Source organism: Populus nigra, chromosome 4 (assembly GCF_951802175.1).
Source record: "Populus nigra chromosome 4, ddPopNigr1.1, whole genome shotgun sequence".
Lineage (NCBI taxonomy): Eukaryota > Viridiplantae > Streptophyta > Magnoliopsida > Malpighiales > Salicaceae > Populus > Populus nigra.
This window is the reverse complement of record NC_084855.1, coordinates 21,812,402-21,834,205: the sequence shown is the minus strand read 5'-3', so window position 1 is coordinate 21,834,205 and position 21,804 is coordinate 21,812,402. Positions and strand designations below refer to the sequence as shown.

Below are 21,804 nucleotides of genomic sequence, written 5' to 3'. Positions count from 1 at the left end.
TTTTCCAAATCAATTTTTATTTAAATTTTTTTAATAAAACAGATCATATCATGGTGTTGGGAATTTTTTTTTATCAATATGATGCTAGGATATTTTTTGATATCATGATAACCTTATATAAAATAAATTCAAATAAATTATCAACTTTAAATCCCTATAAACATATCATATAAGGACTAAATTAAAAAGAAATTCAATAACCGAAGAAAAAAAAGGGGTCAAAATGAAAAAAAAAACATAGTGGATAACTATTGTAACCTCTCAATTCAACTTTTTATTTAACTTAAGTTTTCAATTAGACTATGTAGAAGCTAACCCAGCGTGAGTTAGTCAATTTTAAGGGTCCAAAAACATTATGGATAACCAATAAAAACATTGTATTGCTTTTAAAAAAAAATTCAGGTGGCAACTTTTTAAAAAAATATTGAGACTAAACGAGATTGGATTGACCCCAACCACTCAACAACTCAAGTCATGAACTCCACTAAAATTTAATAACTTTATTTTTTAATAGACTATTTTTATTTAATTATATGATAAAAAATATATGCTTGAAAAATCAAGCATTAACCCTAAAATAGAATTGATGTTTATTTGAGATTGTGATAACCCTATAGAAAGAAAACAAAAGTAAATCATCAAATCTATTTCTCAGTTAATCCAATATTGAAAGATGAAATTAAAAAAATTAAAGGACCAAAAAATTCAGTTTGGTGGGTATATTCGTCAAACCCATGATTCGAGTAACCCAAGTCAACACATTAAACCCATAAACTAGGTCACAAAATCCAATGAGATTAATAACTCTTTTAAAAAATAGTTTTTATTTAGTTATATATAACAAAAATAGATGATCGCAAAATTCAGCATCAATCTAATACCAATATTTTTTTTAGACTGTGATACCCTCATAAAAAAAGTTAATTTTCAATCAACTTAATATTAAAGGATTAAATAAAAAATAATTTTTTTAAAAAAATAAATCTGCTAACCCGAGAATCAGGTCAACCCACCAAACCTGCAAATATTTCCATGGAATTTCTAAAGTTTAATAACATGATTTTTTTTTCAAAACTAATTTTTTTAGTTATATGAAAAAAAAATATAGACAATCATAAAATCAAGTTAAATTAGGGGAAAAAAAAGATACCTTGCTAAATTCGTGAACCAGGACAACCCGAGTTACCCCGCCAAATTTGTAGTTCGGGGTATTGACTCCACAAAGTTTAATAACTTGTTTTTTTCAAAATCATTTTTTATTTAACTAAATGATAAATAAAATAGATGATATTGCGATGCTGAGATACTTTTTCAATACCAACTTGATGCTGGGATATTTTTCCGATACCATAATAACAATATAAAAGAAAAATAAAATAAAATTATTAACTTTAAATTCTAATAAACATATAATATAAGAATTAAATAAAAAAATAAATAACTAAAAAAAACAAAACACAAAATAAATAAAAATTACAAAACATTATTATCTACAATGTGTTTATGAGTGTGGGGAATAGTGTTTTTCCCCGTAACCTTTAGTGTTTGTTTTTTTTTTTTTAACATAATGGCGGAGCCACATTAGAATGGGGAGGGGCCATGGCTCCAATAGGGGCAAGCAATTTAGGTTCGATTCTATTTTCGATTCGAATTGAATTGGAAATTGATTTCGAATCGATTGATTTTGATTGTATCAAGCCAATTCAGTTTCATTGTATGTCAGAAACTGAGACAGGGAGATAAAGGGATGGTATGTTACTACTAGAAACAAAAAGAAGTTGTTAGTAATTTTAAGGGGTGTAGCTCAATTGGTTAGGCTCTAGATTTGCTTTTAGAGGTCACCAGTTCGAGTTTTATAAATTTTAGGATCACTGGATGCTTACATATTCGTTAACTTCAGAGCCCATAAGATTAATGAAAGTGAGCGCAAGTTGGATCGATCACTCACATTATACAAAAAAGAAAAAGGAGTTAGCTAATGAGGTAAAGAAATATGAGATCTTACAAATAAAAAAACAAAATTTCAAAAAGAAGAAGAAGAAAGAATAGCAACAATAACCATCATTTGTAATGATAAAATAAAATAAAATAAAATCAGATTTAATCATAATAACCTAAAATATGCATAATTATACACAAATTCAGTCACTTTTAAGTGCAGAAACTTAAGGCAAAGCAAACGAAATTCGACGGTGAATTATAACAACTTAATGATAGTAATGTTACCAACCAAATCATAATGGGTTATTACTCATTAAAACAATTTTGGAGGCCTCTAAATTAATTAATGCCCACATGAAAAAAAAATCAGATTTTTCCAACATGGAAGACCGATTTTGATTTTTAGAATCAAATAGTCACGAAATTTGTAAGAAATATAGAAAGTGTCCCATATAATATAAGCTATATTTTGAGATTTTATTTAATTAATAATTTTAATTTTTAGATTAAAATAATTTTTTAATATGGTAAAAAAACTTTGATAACCAAATAGTTAAGAGTTCGAATCCTATTATTTTTATTTATTTAATAAAAAAATATAAATATATAAAAATTTCAAACTTAAATAATTTTTATTTGAAAGAATATATTAAAAATAATATAAATAAATTATAACTAATCACTTAAATTATTGAATTAAAATAATATTTTTAGCAGAAACAACGGATGACGATGGAGGCTAGAGAAAACGAGAGATAGACAAGAAACAAAGAGAGATTCGCCGGCAACTTTTGACTTTGATTTAGGTTAGAACTAGAAGAGATGAGAGACAGAGAGAGCTTGGGGCAACTGCTTTTGAGGATTATAATAAAATGTAATATTTATATCTTTTTTTTATTTTTCAATTGAACTGTGAGTCTAATTGAGTTGGTCTAGTTTAATTTAATTCAATTAATTTTATATTTTTAAAATAAAAATAGAATTAGATCGAGTTGTTTTTTGTATTTTTTTAATTGATTAATTTAATTTTTTTGTTTGATTTAATTTTTTAATTAACTTTTAATAATTTTTCAAATTAATCAGTTTCTTAGGTTTTCAAATCATAAGAGCACATGTGCTGTTCAAATCTGAACACCGTCTGATCATTCACTTGTAGAAATTACTTAACCGTGTTCATTTTATTAGTTGCTCGGGCAACGATTGATGATTACATGTAATGGTCATTAATATAGGCATAATGACATTTACATTACAAGTATTGTATAAAATAAGCTATATTTAATAAGTAATTACATTATTAAGAGTAATCATGTAGAGACATAATTATTAAAAAAATTATCATAAAAAATAAGCTGTGATTTTTATAAAATATAAGGACCATTTTTTTCAAATAATTACTAATTTTTAAATAAAAATAAAACATAGGGACTAAAATAAATTCTTGAAAATTATAGGTACTAAAATGAAAGTTCGTCAAAGCCTCCATTACATTATTAGAAGTTTTGTAACCAAATAAATGAAGGTAATAAATCATCCCATTACATTAAATTATTATTTTTTTCATTCTAATATATATTTAATTACATTATATTACATTAAATCATATCATACATACCGTTAGATATCAACAAATATAATTTGTTTATTGACGTATAAAATGAGCATGTGTGTGTATATGTGTGTGGTCGGTAAAGTCTAACCAGATACTTGGATTTATATATATAATATTCATTTTATACACACACTCACACACTAGATACTTTAACCCGTAGTTCATCGCCGGTTAAATATATTTTTTTTTAATAAAATATTTTTTATATAAATTTTTTTAATGTATTTTTATAGTTAAAAAAATTCTAAGTAAAAATAAAAAAAATTGTACATACAACAAATAAATTGAGAACTATATGTATTAATAAAAACACTCATAAATGATAACAAAAAAAATTAGAAAAATTAAGAAATAGATTTATATCAAGATATTTAATCTCATAAAACATGATATTTACCTGATTATATTTACTAAAATTTATTTATGAAAATAGTTTTTTTATTCAATCAAAAGATAAAAAGTAGACACACATATTATATTGATTGAATAAAATAAAATGAAAAAATATTATATAAGGTTGCACATACTAAAAATATTATCTGAAAATAATTTTTTTATTTTAAAAAATAAAGTTTGTCTATACAAATAATTTTAAAAAAATTATAGATAAATCAGAAAAACTTAATAAAAATTAAATGCATAACAAAAAAATAATCACCAATTAAAAGAGGCTCTCTTAACAAAATAAAAAAAAAGTGATATTAATCTAAATATAAATAATTGTTTTGGAAAAACATCATATAAAAGAACCATTAATTTTTTAAAAAAAATAAAACAAAAAAGAAAGGAAAAGTAAAGGCTAAGTGCTACTAGGCTGGCAAGTTAGGCTAGCCTGCCTAGTCTATTTGTTCGGGCCTGCCTAGCAAGCCCACACAACTGAGCCCTTATTTTTTTTCATCTAGAGCAGACGAAATGCCGTTCGCCCCAAATATTTTTTTAAAAAATCAGACGACATGATGTTTGGTTTTGCCCAGTTTCCAGCCATTGTGGTGGCCAGAGAATCAGGGCTTAAAGTTTTTTCACTCAAAAACCTGTTTTTCAAACTATTTTGACTCAAAACACCTAGAAAAAATCTTATGAACCATGATAAACTCATTTGTAGCAAAAAAAACTAAAAAACCATCCCCAAAACCAAAATCAACCGAAAACTAACTCGGGCTCAGATATGTTTTGTCACAAATTTTAAATGTAAAAAAACACCTAATATGAACTCTTCTCATTAAATGAAACTATTTGAAATAAATATCGATCATTTTTGTGATCTAAATCGGTGTCAATAACATCTTTTTCTCTCTATATCGGAATCCAGTGACTTCTCTCAACCAGAGACTATAATATAACAAAAATGAAATTTAATACTAAAATTAAGTTGAAAAAATATTAAGGTATAAAAATTATATTATTTATATTATTTTAAAAGCACGAGAACTAAAGTGTATCTTTCCTAAAATTTCTGACACTCCATTCATATTTGGTGTGACTAAAAAATTAAAAGTGATTGGCCTTCAATTAAGATTAAATTATCTAAAATTAAACTTTAAAAACTAAAATGAATTATTAAAATATACACAATAGGTTTACAATGTTTTTTGTGTGTGAATAGATTTTCACATGCAAAGTTTTTAAAAAGGCTTCTAGTACATTTATATCAAACGCGATTTAGAATACCAAACCTAAAACAATAATTAACTAAAACTTTGGGTTCTTCATTATAGTCATAAACTCAATTTACGATGAATTATTATAATAAAATTATCCTTTTATTCTTGAGTGAAAAAAAAAAAGAAACCTTGAGATTAGGGATGCTTTGGTTTTTTCAATAGCTCACTAATCATTAAAAAATTATTAAGGGATATCTAGGTTTTTTTTATTTTTTTTATAATAAAAATATTTTTTTTACCTCCAAATTAAATTAACAATTCTTAGAGTTGTTGACTAATTTTTTTTTTTACTTTTCATCAACTTTTAAATAATAAAAATACTTCTTTAACCCTGGGATCAAGAAATTTTTAGGTCGTTAGACATTGGTTTTTTTTTTTTCCATTATTCATGTATAATAAAAGTATATTTAGGGGTATATTTTTTTACTTTCACACGGGTCTTCTTGATAATTATTAGGGTCATGGGTGAAGTCTTGGTATTTTCATGTTAACTTTATTTTTCAAAATAAGTTTTACATGACTTTATTTTCATGTTGACTTTATTTTTCAAAAACCTAGGTAACAAGTTTTACATGTCTTTTTAGAACATAAGTTTTTTTTTTTAAAATGTTTTGTTTGTGTTTTATTTTTCAATTTATTATTCTAATTCATTTATATTTTTTTTGTTTTATACAAATGAATTTTATTTTTCAAAATAAAAAATATTCTTTTTAAATAATATTTATGATGTGTTCGGTCTTGCGTAATATTTTTTTTAGGACGTGAGTTTATTCAGTCAGTTTGATTTGTATTTATTTTTTAGGTCACTAATTTTTTTTGTGTGGATTTATCTTTTATTGATTTAAATAAACAAATTCAGTGAACATATTCAAATGAATGTTTTATTTTGTGTAATTAAATATCTTAATCTACTTACATATCTCAGTTTTTTGGATTTCTCTTTTGGTTATTATTAATGATTTTTTTATTTATTTACATAGATATTTATTGATTTATTTAATTAAATATTTGCATAAATTTCTTAATTTATATTTTGAGTTTTGTTATATTAAAATCATATCAAAGTGGTCTGTATATTTAACATTTTTTCGAATTTTTTTTTAATAACCCGCACAAGAACACGATAGCTAATTTGTATATATTAACCGTCCATTAAATTCTCCAACTCCTGGTGTCTATTTCTAGTGCATCCCCACCTTATCTCGAGCATGCGCTGGTGAAAGATGATAAAGGCGTGGTTGCTTTGTCATATTGAGTTCATGTGCTGCTCTTCTATCCAAAGGACCAACTTCCACGGTAATTAAGAAAAGAAAAGGGAGCACCGAGGCTTGTAGCCAAGCGGTAGAGATAAGATTTTTTTGTTTTTGTTATTTTGATTTGAGTATTAGTATACATGCCTGTTATTTCTATGATATTTTACTTATTTATTGGGCTTGCAGGGTGTTTAGTGGATCCGAGAATTAATTGTGGTGCCCATAAACTAACCCGGACATCCCGGATTTAAAAAAAAAAAGAAAAGAAAAAAAAAAGAGAATCATGGGCATCATGACAATAACCTCCTATGAAGCATAGTTATTAGAAACAACTCATGAACGGGTCAATTTGAATATATTCAACATTAATATTTTCAGTTTTTCATTTATTTTAAACAAAACAGTATTATTTGAACAAAAAAATTTTAAAAACAAAAACAATATTTTAAATAAAAATAAAAAAATTATTTTAGATGATCGACCAAGTCATTTAAATTATAAATTGACTTGTTAGGTCACTTTCATCGGATCAGGATAATGAAAACTAAATCAAGGTGATTTTTTATAATTATACTTTAAAATGGTTTAAATGTGGCAAAATATGCCCTTTTCACCCACACAAATATGTAATCACCGTCACAAATTAACATTCCTTAAACAACAATTGGTTAAAAAAAAAAGTTATTTATTTGATTACTATCCTTTTCTCCTCCTCCTTTTTCGGTGATGAGATAGGGAAATGTCACTTTCACAATAAAGCTTCGGCATAAAAGGAACATATATTATGGCATTGGCAATATGATTGGCTTTTCATTTCATATCCCCATGGATTCATATGGCATATATCTTCCCATCATCATTGTTTGAAATACTATATTATTAGCTTGCATTATGCCACAGGTTAAATAAAAACAATTAATATAAAAAAAAGTTTAGGTGTTGCTAGTATTCTTTTTAATAGAAAAAAAATTAAACCATATAAAAATTAACCTGATGTGATCTGATTATCTTGACAGATCTAAAGGCAAACTAAATGACCAGTAAAAACATAATTTGAGTCAAAATAAATATTTAAAATAATATTTTTTTTAATAAACACTAAAACCATAATATATTGAATTGATTCGGGTAAACTTTGGTTAACCTGTCAATACGCATACCAAGCCACGAGATCATGATAACTTTATACAAAGTAAATCAAAACAAATTATGAAACTCAATTTATAGTAAACTCAATGTCGAATGATGAAACTAAAAAAATAATAATTAAAAAAGACAAAAAAATAACTCGAATTAACTTGTCAAACCCGCGATTCAGGTCATGAGACTAGAATAATCCAATAGAAACCAAATTGAAACAATTTATGAGACTCAATTCTCAATCAAATCAGTTTTGGAAGATGAAAGTGAAAAAATCAGTTTAAAAAAACACAAAAAAACAACTTGAGTCAACTAATATTAACCTACCAGACATGTGACCTAATCATGGGATGAGGATAACCTCATAGAAAACAGATTGAAATAAATTATGAAGTCTAATTCTTAATCAATCTAATGTTTAAGGATGAAACTGAGAAAAAAGATCAATCAGAAAAAAAATACTTGAGTCAACCGAGTTAACCTGTTAAACCCACAATCCGAGTCATGAATCTAGGATAATTTCATAAAAAGTAAATTGAAAAATTATGAAACTTAATCCTCAATAAACATAATGTTAAATAATAAAATTTAAAAAAAACATAAATTAGAAAAAGAAAAAGAAAAAGAAAAAACATTATTCAAGTGAATAATATCATGTGATGATCCTTAATAAACATAATGTTAATGGATGAAATTGAAAAAACAAAACACGGATTAGAAAAAAAAGGAATGAAAAAAAATACTATTCAAGTGAATAGTATTATGTGAGGAGAGATACAAATGAAAAAAATCAATTAGAAAAAAAAAAATACTCGAGTCAATTAAGTTAACATATTAAACCCACAATTTGGATCATGAATATAAGATAATCTCATAAAAAAATAAATTAAAAAGAATTATGAAGTTCAATCCTCATTAAATATAATGTTAAAGAATGAAATTAAAAAAAAAACATAAATTAGAAAAAAAAACAAAGAAAGGAAAAAACACTATTTTTTAAGTAAATAATGTTATGTGAGGATTCTCAATAAATATAATATTAAATAATAAAATTAAAATTAAAAAAATATAAATTAGAAAAAAAACCAAAAAAGAAGAAGAAAAAAACATCATTCAAGTTAATAGTATTATATGAGGATTTTTAATAAATATAATGTTAAAGAATAAAATTAAATTTTTTTAAAAATACTATTTAAAATAACAGTATTATACGAGGAAGGATACAATAAAATCTTTTTTTTAAAAGTTTTTTTATTAATATATAAAATAAATCCACTTATTAACCATATTCATAAACGCATGTATATATATTTTATAAGGGTACTTGTATAATTGATGTAAACCACGAACAACTTTATTCTAAGAGCCTTAGAAATGGCTTTAAGAAACTCATTTAGTTACTATTAATTTCATCGTATATTTTTATCTTTATATAAGTATGTTTGTTAGTGTAATACACTTAACAACATCAATTTAATAGTTTTTAAATAAAAATAATTAAAAAAATATTTTTAAAAAACAAAAATTACCATAATATTAAATTAGCACAAGTCTTAATTGAAGGAATTTCTCCAAATGAGTAGATATAAAAGATGTATAACTATTATGAAAATTATTTTTCAAACTTTCTTATATTTGTTTATCATTAGAGAAGTTAGTCAATTGAAAATATTTTTCAATAACAAAAAATTTACTTTGGTTTTTAGAAAAATATTTTTTTTGGACTGAAAGCACTTTCAATAAGTTGTGAAAAATTTAGAAATATCTTGTTATTTGTTGATTATATTAAATTTGATCCTCAATCTTTTAATTGCTATATATTTTGTTTTTTTTTATTTTGACCCTTAGAATTTAATTTGATTTGATTTTTATATCAATTTGGATCCTTATTTTTTATATTGTTATTTGCTTTTATTTTATTTTTTAATTAAAAATTATTATTTATTAAATTTAGTCTCTATTTTTTTGATTGCTATTTATTTTATTTAAAATAATTTATAAAATTATATATATATATATATATATTTTAATTTCATTATTTTTCAACTTTTTTATCTATCAAATTTGGTCTTTATTATTTTGATTTTGATTTATTTTATTTAAAATAATTTATGAAATCAGATTTTTTTTTTCAATTTCATCCCCGTTCAACTTTTTTATATGTAAAATTTAATCCTTATTTTTTAATAAACTTGAAAAAAAATTAAAACAGTAATAAATTATTTTCAATTTATTTTTCATAATATAACCAAACAGTAAAAAATATTTTCTATTTATTTTTTTATAACATTATCAAAATTAAAAAATAATTTATTTTTTAAAAAATCACTTTACATGAAAACAACTTTTTTCTTTTTAAAAAACTAATTTTCAACTAACAAACATTACCATAGTTTACCATGTGACTGCGGGACAACTCTTCGTATCCATATATTTTTTTTTTTACTGTTTTATAATGATTTCTACCAAAAAGTAGTGAAGAAGAAGAACAGAAGCCTCTTGCCGACATTTATGCGGTACATATTCAGCTTTGTCTTCTCATGGCTTCTCTATTCTTAATCAATGCAGGAGGCAGAACAAGAGACGATTAAAATATAATATTATGTCTATTTTCATATTTTATTAGATAGTTGTGGATAATATTTTTTTAAAAAATTATTGGACTTAATCAAATTAGATTATCTAAGTTTAACTGATTTAATCCAAGTTTAATTAAATTAATTTTTAAATTAGTTTAAAATAAAATCCAATTTAAACTAAATTTTAAGCTTATAAAATATTGAATCCACCATCTTGACATGTTTAATAAGAATGCTTTAAAAGGCATTAATATACATGTGGTAGATTGTTAGTCCTATTTCAGGCAAATTAAATACCTTACAAAATAAAAAAACCTAATTACATTAAGATGAGGATGGTTTGGTAATGGTGGTGTGATATTGTATTTCAAATAATGTTTTTTTATTTAAATTTAAATTATATTTTATATATTTTTAAATTATTTTGATATGTTGATGTCATAAGTGATTTTTTAAAAATAAAATAAAAAATATTATTTTGATACATTTCCGAATAATTTTTTTTAAAACAACTATTACTTATTTCCAAACACAAATTTATTATAAGCGGTTTGAATTATATTCCAAACAGAGTTTATAATTTGTTCTTAAAATTAATTTTTTTTATGTTTTTTTATTTTTTTGAATATACTAATATTTTTTTAAAATAAAAAATATTTTAAAAAATAATTCATTACTGCTGCTAGACTCCCAGGCAACTCCAACTATAAGATGAGAGGCGGTTAGGAGGTCTTCTCACTTGTGTTCAACGTCCCTTGCTAGCAAAGCAGAGAAGAGTATTTCCACATTTTCTAGAGAGAGAAAAAACCTGGAGAGAGAAACAACACCATCTAACTCTCCTGCAACTACTCCTACTACAAAGCTTAGGTAAGAGGATAAAGAAAGGAACAAAAACAAGAACAACCAAGTTAAAAAAAGGAAAAACAGACCAGACCACCCCCTCTGGGTCTCTCTCTCTAACACACGTTTTTCTGCTTCCAATCTTGGACAGAGCTCTCATTCATAGCTCTGGTACTCCTAAAAGAAATTCTAAGTGCTTCTTGAGGGAGCTTTTATCTTTGTCTCCGTGATTCGATTTATTTTCTTGCATATGGGGTTTGTTTTTGTTGAGATAGCTATTGGTTTGTGAATACAAGGGAAGAATTGGAAACCCCAGATAGAAATAACAAGGAAAAGAAATGACTTTCAAGAGCAGGGGAGATCAGCAGTCTTCTAAAAATGTTATCTCCCAAAAATGGACTCTTTTCTTATGCTTGGCTTGCTTCTGTTCGGGAATGCTCCTAGCCAATTGGTATGTTTAATTCTTCTTGTCCTTTTTTTTTCTTCTAATTATTTTTTTCATCTGAATTCCCTGTTGGGGCAATCTTTGGAGAGTTTATTTTGATTGAATTTGATTAAGTTTCTGCCTTTTATGAAATGGGCACAAGTTGTTTTTTCTTTTCAAATTCTAAGATCTCAGTTTTGATTATTGTTAATTGTGTGGATCGAAGGCTTGTTTTTGGTTGGTTTTGTGGAAAAATACGTTTTATTTTTCATCTTAAAAAATGGATTGACTTCTTTAAATTATCTGAATCTTAATATTTCACCATTTTTCGAGTTTGAATTTTCCATGCAATTTCTGGTTTTATTTTCTTGCTCAAGTGAGATGGATCTAATTATCCAATTTAGGATATTGATGCATTGACTTTCTATTTTACTTTAATACTATTAGTGAGTGTCGGTATTTTGTTTTCTCAAACCTTTGTGAATTCTTGTTTTGATAACAGGTCCCTCCTTATTCAAGAATTTCTCATACCCTTCTGCTCCCAATTCCTCCATCATCTAATAAATAAAATCTTTGTCTTCGTTACTGTTGTTCATATGATTTTATTTAAGGTAGTAGTTTTAAATGTGGTTTATTTGTTGGAAATCCATGTGCTACCTTTAAGAACTATCCCCACTTTTTATTTCTACCTTCTTCCACTTGGTTGTGTACTAGGGGAAGGAAGGTCACCGACATCTGCTGTACTTTGCCATAAATTAATTCTTTAATATCTGGTAGCTGGGACTGCTCTTTTTTGTTGGAGATGGTTAGCTAGAAATTCGTAATGAGATTTAGCAATCATTTCAATGATCCCCCATTGAATTTTCTCTTCCCTTTTCATATCTTAACATACGAGTATTTTCTTCAGTCTGGATGTGCCTCCAGGAATAATTTCATGCAATGAAATCATCAGAGTTCCTGGTATCTGTTCATTGGTTGTATTTGCATTTGTGGTTCTGCAAGTAGCTTCAATCTTTATCTTATTTTGGATTAGTTTGTTTGCATCATTGCTTTTATTTGTTTCTGAATGATTAAAGAGATTGCAAATAATCATCAACAAGGTAACTTCTTGTTGGCACTTAAGATGCAATGGCATATTAATAAGGAAAAATGGTGGCAGGACGTGGAACGTTCCTGAGCCTAAAGGCATCAACCGAACAACTACGGTGGAAGCTGAAAAACTAAAGTTAGTTTCAGAGGGTTGCGGTGATGAAATTGTGGGTATCTTTATTTATGACATGATAAATTTCCATTCCCTTTTTATGTTTTTTTAATTAATGCTATACTCATAGTGTTTCAAGCTCTTTACTTCATTCTTATATGTTACTCATCACCATTGTTGTTTGTAATCTGATTTAAATCCCTTTAGTTGCACCAGAAAGAAGTGAAGCGTGACTCTAAGGATATTATTGGGGAAGTTTATAAAACTCATAATGCCATTCAGTAAGTATAGCTTATGCCCAACAATTGTTCTACCTTCTGCTGACATATCATAGTTGATTTGTGTGAAGGTATCCTCAAAAGCAAACTCTCTATAAAAAATTGAATGTAGGACATTAGACAAAACCATTTCAAATTTGGAGATGGAATTAGCGGCTGCTAGGGCAGCACAGGAGTCTATACTCAGTGGCTCTCCTTTGTCAGATGACTTAAAGAGGACTGGGTCATCTGGGAAAAGAAGATATTTGATGGTTATTGGTATTAATACAGCTTTTAGCAGTCGGAAAAGAAGAGATTCAGTTCGTGCTACGTGGATGCCACAAGGTTCATTGAATTGTCCCCTGTTCTTTCCTTCATTACTCTTATGCTATTTTAATTTCTGTGTGAAATCTCATTGCGACAAGGTTCTTTTTATCCTTAATGCAAAATAGGTGAAAAAAGGAAGAAACTGGAAGAAGAGAAGGGTATCATTGTTCGCTTTGTCATTGGTCATAGGTGGGCTGGCTTCTATTCTCTTAAATGATCTGGATAAGGGTGCATGTATTTCGTGATGGAGTATGTGGATCTTAGTTTTGAGTTGTTGAGTGGATGTTTCTGGCCGTAATGCGAGCATAAATTCATTTTGAATATTTGCTTATCCATCACGTGCTTAATGATTACCGCCACCCATGAAACAATTCAAATTTTAGTTATTAAGGCTGCACAAACTTTCCATTTGCTTTCTACAACATAATTAATGCAATCTCTCTTGAGAATCCATAAGTATCCTGATGTCAGTTAAAGGCACTGAGAATCTGGAAGAGTAAGCTGCCGCATTGCAGTGATTACTAAGGCTTTTTTGGTGCTTTTGTATTCCATAGAAATTAAATTTCTATTGCATTTTCAATAGCATTTCTTCACGAATCATTTCTGCTGTTTGCTGGGTTTGAAATGAGCTTATTAACCTAACATTGTTGCCTGAATAGTTGCATGCATGAGATGATCTTTGCATTTCCATGAAATGATTTTCAATTTTTTTTGACTGATGTAATTTCTTTAGAAACTTTTTTATACATGATGCATTTGTCTAAAATTAAACACTTGCAGCTCATTTCTGTGTCTTCTTCAATTGTAATTTGTACACGCTTGTTTTGGCAAAAGCAGAAATGTTCAATCTATCATATCCTATAGCAGAATTTATTTTCCAAGAGGCAATCTACTATAGAAATATGTTTTTTTTAGTTCTGAAATATTATATATATGTTGGTGAAAACAATCAAATCTTATGAATTAAACCTGTGCTTTCTGAATGCATGATCTGTTAACAATTTCTATTCATGACAACTAATAGCTTTGATGGTGCTAGATCACTTAAAATATTTTTATGCTATCTAGTGCAACAACAGGAGGCATTTTGGACAGAGCCATTGAAGCAGAGGACAAAAAGCATGGAGATTTCTTGAGACTGGTAAGGCTTTTGTTTCCTAATCTTCTATTGCGCTGCCCTACTTGCTCATTTCTAAAGAAAAACTATTTAGTATACACAGGAAAAGAAAAATCTAAGACTATGAGCTCACATATTTGTGCTGCTATGATCTGAGCAGGACCATGTTGAAGGGTATCTTGAGTTGTCAGCCAAGACAAAGATATATTTTGCTACTGCTGTTACTTTGTGGGATGCAGATTTCTATGTCAAAGTTGATGATGATGTCCATGTAAATATAGGTAGATCAATATATAATGTGCAATGATTCCATTCTTAGTGATTTATAATCATCTGAAGATGTTTAATGAGTTATTCTTTTCCTATTTCAGGAAAAAAATTGACGGGAAAAGTTTTTAGATTATTATAAATTTTTATGTATTTATATGTCACCATCTGAAGAATTTAGGTTCTTTCATAGCCTTTAGGATCAATGTGACAATTAACACAAGTTTATCTTAGTGGTTTTATCCATACAAGTAAATTGCTGTTCCTACTTTCTAATAATTTGTTTAAAGTCCATTTCTTGCTACTTGGTGCAGCAACACTTGGAGAAACTCTAGTTAGACACCGAAAGAAACCACGTGTATATATTGGATGCATGAAATCTGGTCCTGTCCTTAATCAAAAGTAAGTGAAATTGTCTTGAATTTTCTGTCAGGAGTTTTTAAAAAGAAATCATCATCTAGATTTTTAACTTGTCACTTTTTTGAACAGGGGTGTGAGATACCATGAACCCGAGTATTGGAAATTTGGTGAGGCAGGAAATAAGTACTTCCGACATGCTACTGGACAGCTGTATGCTATTTCAAAAGATTTGGCCAAGTATATATCAATAAACCAGTAAGTTCTCTTTATTTGTAACAGAAGAATGATGGAAGTTTGCGCCTGGATCTAAATGCCCTACTTTTTCCTGTAGTTTCCTTACATCAATGATGGTTCTTGTGCAAATAATTATTTCAGGCATGTTCTGCATAAGTTTGCCAACGAGGATGTTTCGCTGGGGTCATGGTTTATTGGACTTGATGCAGAGCACATTGATGATCGGAGACTATGCTGTGGCACTCCACCTGGTAAAGCTATATTTAACTTGAAATATTGAAAAGCTTTATTTAATTGAAGTACAAAGAAAGAGAGATTTTCTTGGACTGTATTAAACTAATATAATTTATAGATCCAGCAATTACTGTCTTGCTGAAGATACTGAGTGTTCTCATGTCATACATCAGTGGGGGGTGAGCCTCTATCACATCAATTTTTACACCTTGAAGGAGTACATTGCACACCAGAATGAATTGACCAAATATTGGATTGATGTGATTATTTGTTATTATTTATTATAAGGTTTGAAGAAGTTATCATTTACAGCATAGTATTCGTAAAAATTGACACGAAACTAATAAGATTTGCCCGCACAAATCAACAATTTTGTCATGGATCACCTTGTGCAGCAGATTGATACTTCTGACCTAAAATTTAGAATTCTTATCATGATAATGATAATAATCTCACTGGTGAAATCATTATTCATATGAAAGTGCAATAACCTCATATGACCTTTCTTGATCACATTTATTTCTGTTTCCTTCTTTTAGTTGCTATTTGCAAATATATAACAAATATAATTGCCACATTGGTTGTTGACCCCTCCTTGAGCACATGGCTTCTAAACCTTAGTCTCTGAATTGTACCAGGAGAGTATGTTGCAAATTCTGATTATTTTTTCACAACTTGTTACCTCAGATTGCGAGTGGAAGGCCCAGGCTGGCAACATCTGTGTTGCATCATTTGATTGGAGCTGCAGTGGGATTTGCAGATCTGCCGATAGGATTAAGGAGGTCCATCGGCGGTGTGGGGAAGGTGAGAATGCTTTGTGGAGTGCAACTTTTTAGGAGATAGTGCTCTTCCAACCTCGGGAAGATGATACACTAAAGAATCAGGTGTTTTGAGTCCTTTCTGTATTTTTTGTGAGTATAGAAACCATGCCATTATACGCCAATAGAGAGGGGGAGAAAATGGATGTACATTCACGCCCTTGCCCACATGTGTGTGAGAGAAAGAGGCCCTGCTTTGCGGACTTCTCCATTTTAGTTAAGGAGAGAGTCTGCAATAGCGGCCAGAGAAGGCAAGAGGCTGTGGACCTGTCACCACCCCAACAATTCTTTGCCAAATTGTAGGTTACAATCCCACGGGCAATCAAGCTAACAATAATACAAGTTCTGGCGGTGGCTTTTCCAGCCCTCATTCGATTTTGAAGTGTACTATATTCTGGTAACCCAATATCCATTATAGAAACTCTGCAGTGCATCAATTAGGAAATGCTTAAAGTTGGTTGATTTGATTATGAACTTATAAGCAATGCAGCAATAATGATTCTTGTTCTATAATTTTGATGCAACTCCGAGAGAGAGAGGGAAAAAGTAAAGAGAGATGGAGCTCCTGAAACTGAAAGACATTATCAGTCAACGCTAAAACTCAGCCATAGGGTGTAACCAATGGAAATCTGCTACACTTCGAATTCATTAGCAAAAGATAGTGTTCTATCAGGTGGGAAAGGGTTAAAAACTAACGGGGGTTAAGAACTTGATGTTTGTTTAGCTTTAGTGATGGTTAGATGTCAAGGGTTAGTAGTACATGGTAATGTTGATGTTGTTGAGTTCTTTTGTGTGGAAAGAAAGATAGCAAAACCAAAACAAAAAAGATTTTAAAGTGCTCAGAAAATAACTCCGAGCAGCTTTTGTAATATATTAACTGAAATTAAACTAAAAAACATGCTCCCACATTGATCTGGTGCATCAAAAAAGTTTCTTTTTTTCTAAGTTTGAGTTTAGCAAGGAATTATACCTCTTTAGTTACCATAACAACCTATTGAGAATTAGAGTTAGAATTTTTAAATATTGCAGGCTTGCATTCAATTAACCATAGACACTTTTCATCCAATTACTGTTGCACAATCCACATTAATCCTTCAACCTAGTATATTGAGTTTTGGAATTCAGAATATTTGGTTAATCCAGACTTGCACCCAATTATCTTATACACCTTTTGCCCCCTACAATTCCTCTATCCAGGCTAATCCCTCGACCTAGCACCTGTTTCCGAGCCTGGTGCAATACATTCTTCTTTTTTTTTCTTCACACAGGAGACTACAGGCAAAACTATCCCAAGCACAATTCCTAAAATCCCCTATACTGTAGAAGTCCTTTTTCTTGACAATCACTAATAAAATATGGAGGATCATTGACCTTCTCTAACACCTCACTGGGACTAATCCTCTGTTTTAGAAATTGCTTGTTTAACATGATCATGTAACCCTTAAAGGTAATCTGCTATATCTTTATCTTGAATATTTAGCGTCCAATACGAGAAACAGGTACTAACTCAAGCACCCCAGAAGGATTCTGCTTTCAAAAAATCTCAAATGGGCTTAGTTGAGTAGTCTAATTCTTAGACCTGTTATATGTGAACTTTATTTGTGGAAAAATCAGATCTCATTCTCAGGTTTTTCTTTTGCCAAACTTCCTAGTAGGTTCTCAAGGCTATAGTTCACCTCTTCTATCTATGCACTGTTGAAATCTAACCGAGCTCCAAACTTTCTCCACAATCTCTTCTAAAAGTTGCTTATGAACTTCGTATTCCTATCAGAAAAAATGGACCTAAGAATCCTATGCAAGCGAACCATCTTTTTAAAGTAGAGATGGGTAATTTCAGAAGCAACTATGGTCTTCATATAAGCAATAAAATGGGCTAACTTCCCTGTCCACCACCATAAGGATTGAAGTCTATAGCCCTTTGGGTTTATGGTAACCAAAATACAACATCTATTATGGCATCCAACCAAAGAGCATCCCTTACATGCAAGAGAGAATATAGTTTAGCATTGGTTAAAGAACCTTTAGAACATTGATGGCACATCTCTTCATGAAACCTAATACTTGACCTAACGGTTTATGCCAATAGTAATTAGATGACACTAAGGATAGGGTCTTGTCATGTCCAAAATGGCCCTCACAGTGCATCTCATATATGATATATTTTGTAGCGAATGGTCAGGGATACATAACTGCACGCGCCATAAAATAAGTAGTCATCCATAAGTATAAAATCACCACTCTTACCTTCACTTTCCAACCCAATAAAAATCTGCCTAAAATATAGGTCATCTAAGTACAACTCCTAGACTCCTTCCATATACGTAAGCATAATGTTGTGAAGAACATTATATTATTTTCAGTGCATTAACATACATATTAAGATGCTGTTTGGATATGCTGTTGGGATCGCGGTTGAAATTAAAATATGCAACATAGTGTTTGGTTAACACCAACCATATTTTTTATTGGTGTGAGTCCCAGTCCAAAACTAAGGTTGGACTGCAGTTTTTGAAAAGCAATTACCAATTGCTTTTCATGCGTTTTCTCTTCTCTCTCATCACCGATACTTTCCCCTTACTTTCCCAACGGTCGCAAAACTTTCCCAACCCTCACCCAAATTGTTCACAGCACGGTTAATTGGCAAATCAATTTGGCCATTGATCTACAAACTCCTATTTTCCACCTTCCCCAGACTGTTTCCCTCTCTCGTCTCTTGCCGACAACAACCCCTTTTCAAAATTTTGTAAAAACAACCACGTACAGGACGACGCCAGTTCTGAGAGCATCCTTCCCCAGTCCCTTCTTCTTTCCAAACACCTACAAAGATCGTCACCCAAACCTTCACCGATCTGTCCCTCCATTGTTACCATTGCAGAAAAACCCAACAACTTCGTGCTGGGAAAGGTCACACGAGCGAGAGACCCGTAAGTACCTGCCTTATCTTCGTTATATTTTTTTTTAAAATTTAGCTCAAAATTTCATTTTTGTTTTGGGTCTTCATTGTTTCTTTTTGCAGAAAAATGCTGCAGAACCGTGCTGGGAAAAGTCACATAAGAAAGAGACAGAGGTAAGTTCTTACCTTTATCTCCATCTTCATTTTTTATAGCTAAAAATTGCATTTCTGTGATGCTACATGATTTGTTTATTATGCGTTCTTAGTTTGTTTGAATTGAGCTAAAAAGAGTAGTTTGATGTTGCTGCTTCTCTTCTGTTTATTGTGCCTTCATCAATTTTTTTAATTGAGCAAATTTCATTGCATTTCTGTGTTTTTTTATGACCTGTAATGTGCGTTCTTTAATTTTTTTTACTTAAGCTAAAAATTTCATTTCCGTGCTGCTGTTTGGTCTTTGTATTGTGCGTAATTATGTGTTGTTCTTTATTGAAATTTGTTTTTCTGTTGATGTCTAGCCTACAGTGCTGCTGCTTCATTAAAATTAATTAATCTAGAAACAATGTCATGCATCCATGCTGATCTGTTGATTGTGCACATTGAGGTTGTTTCTGCTTGATAAACTGTAGAGTTCTTTACTGTGCACATTACGTGTGTTTTATATTGGAATTAAGGTACCATGAAATTAATTTCAGGTCAATTGGATTATTTGCTCTACTGTATTCTGTTCCCAGTTGAAATATTTCAGCCCATTTCGTTGGTTGGTAGTTTTCCTACTGTTACAATACAAACTGATTTATTTCTCTGCTTTTCATTTTATAATATTCATTTGTTTGTTGAATTTGATGGTCTTGTCCATAAATGCTGACTTTTTTTTGGTTGTTGGTTTAGATATTTCCCTTATCTCTTTAACAAGATTTTCATACAAGACATGGTCAATAATATATGTATGTAGATCTCTTAGTTTTCTAGTTTCTCATATCACCAGTAGATAGCAAAATCTTGATTATTGCTAGAAAAAATGAGACTTGCAGAGGCCAAATTCTAGTATAGCTCACACTTTTGTGATTTGTAATATTGGACATGGATATTATGATGGATTTCAAACTTTTGTTAAATATTTTAAAAGATATCATGGAAGGTCTTGAATCTTTTGATAAGGCTGCTTGGACAAAGAAAATGTTGCATATATTTTGTGATATATGCATTAAGGCAATTGATATGGGAATGAGACCTAATACTCATTTTGATAAAACGGGGTAGAAATTTCTCATAACATCATTCAAAGAACAAACTGGCCATGCATTCACCAAAACATAATTGAAAAACAAATGGGATGGATGCAAAAAGGATTGGAGGATATGGAATAAGCTGGTTTCTGAAATTGGTGTTGGCTGGAATAATGAATTAGGCACAATTTCAGCTAGCGATGAGTGGTAGAAACAAAAAATTCAGGTACATTCCTTGTCATCCTAACAATTTCTTTTATTGTTATCAAATTCCAACACCAAAATTTTACTAGTCTTGATCATTCATTACTTGATTTAATTTTATATGCAGGAAATTAGAGGAGCCAAAAAATTTAGACATGTCGATATTGAGCAGTCTTTAAAGAATAAATTTGACTGAATGTATTCCAACATTGTCGCAACTAGAGCGTTTGCATGGGCTCCTTCATCAGGTGTACCTGCTGACAGTGATGTTGATCCTAGTACAAGCAATGCCGACATTGCTCATGATGGTTTGGAAAAGGGTAGCGGTGATTCAGAGGAAGATGTGATTCCAGATTTCCAAACTAACATGGCTCGAATGGTTGGAGGGATAAATATGTCTAGCAATAACAACACAAAAAGCGGTGACAAAAGAAAAGAACAAGATCATTATGATGTGCGAGGTAGAAAGAAGAAAACATCTGGAATTCAGTTGCTGTCAAGGTGCAATCAACTACTTGAGAGTATATCGACTAAGAGTGATTCCACGTCTGTTAATTTGGATCGCGAAGGCTGTAGTATTCGCGAGGTGATGGTTGAGCTGCACTCAATTCCTGGAGTTTCAATTGAAGATGAGTTCCACGACTTTGCTACAAAGTATTTGAGTTTAAGAAGGAAAAGAGAAATGTGGGCTAGTATGGGTGATAAAGAGTAGAAGTTGAGATGGCCGCAACGAATGTATGCACGCACTAAACGTGCTTAGCTGACATGGTATTATTACATTTTCTTAACCGTTAATCAATTAACTATTCACTTGTTTAATGTATTTATACAATTTTATTTTATTGTTGCAGAATAATGGGATGCCGGTTTTAAAAATGAGTTTTTTCCAATTGCCAAAGTTTATCCGAGTCATTTTATTCTTTCACATTTCCTGTTGAGATATATGGGCATTTCCATTTGCGGTAATTTGTTTACTATTGTATTTATATTAAACTGCTTTTCGGGAGCTAATATACTTATATGAGGATATTGTTGGTTTTTAATGTTGTATTTTATCAATGAATTAAAATTGTCACTTCTGTTGTTATTAATGTTAAATGGTTGACCATTGGATTGAATTTGTTGGTAATTTTCCTTCACTGTGTTATTCCCTAAAGGTCTTGAATATTGAGTGTTGCTGATAAAATGTATGTTCTATTATAATATACCATGTGCA

At 29.6% G+C, this 21,804-nt stretch overlaps 2 protein-coding genes across 3 annotated transcripts; both read left to right on the top strand.

Annotated features, from left to right (window-relative positions):
• Nucleotides 1-10,930: 10,930 nt before the first annotated feature.
• LOC133691908 (probable beta-1,3-galactosyltransferase 2) lies at nucleotides 10,931-16,647 on the top strand. 2 transcript variants are annotated; one of them, XM_062112532.1, is made up of 11 exons: nucleotides 10,931-11,477; nucleotides 12,610-12,706; nucleotides 12,868-12,932; nucleotides 13,042-13,253; nucleotides 13,361-13,424; nucleotides 14,304-14,376; nucleotides 14,513-14,633; nucleotides 14,934-15,021; nucleotides 15,109-15,234; nucleotides 15,355-15,464; nucleotides 16,135-16,647. In XM_062112532.1, the coding sequence occupies exons 1-11, from the start codon at nucleotides 11,365-11,367 to the stop codon at nucleotides 16,281-16,283; spliced, it is 1,218 nt and encodes a 405-aa protein (XP_061968516.1). In that variant the 5' UTR covers nucleotides 10,931-11,364; the 3' UTR covers nucleotides 16,284-16,647. The 2 variants fall into 2 exon arrangements, with proteins under 2 accessions (XP_061968516.1, XP_061968514.1); XM_062112530.1 differs by having other exon boundaries at nucleotides 12,859-12,932.
• A 4,137-nt stretch (nucleotides 16,648-20,784) lies between these two features.
• Nucleotides 20,785-21,300, top strand: LOC133691766 (uncharacterized). Its single transcript, XM_062112359.1, has one exon. The coding sequence runs from the start codon at nucleotides 20,785-20,787 to the stop codon at nucleotides 21,298-21,300; it is 516 nt and encodes a 171-aa protein (XP_061968343.1).
• Nucleotides 21,301-21,804: the final 504 nt, after the last annotated feature.

Excerpts from the sequence above, each read along its gene's own strand:
- LOC133691908 (XM_062112530.1), top strand. The coding sequence starts at position 11,365 with ATGACTTTCAAGAGCAGGGGAGATCAGCAGTCTTCTAAAAATGTTATC. Across the intron at positions 15,235-15,354 it reads AAGTATATATCAATAAACCA|GCATGTTCTGCATAAGTTTG; the intron begins GTAAGTTCTCTT and ends TAATTATTTCAG. Across the intron at positions 15,465-16,134 it reads ATGCTGTGGCACTCCACCTG|ATTGCGAGTGGAAGGCCCAG; the intron begins GTAAAGCTATAT and ends TTGTTACCTCAG.
- LOC133691766 (XM_062112359.1), top strand. The coding sequence starts at position 20,785 with ATGTATTCCAACATTGTCGCAACTAGAGCGTTTGCATGGGCTCCTTCA.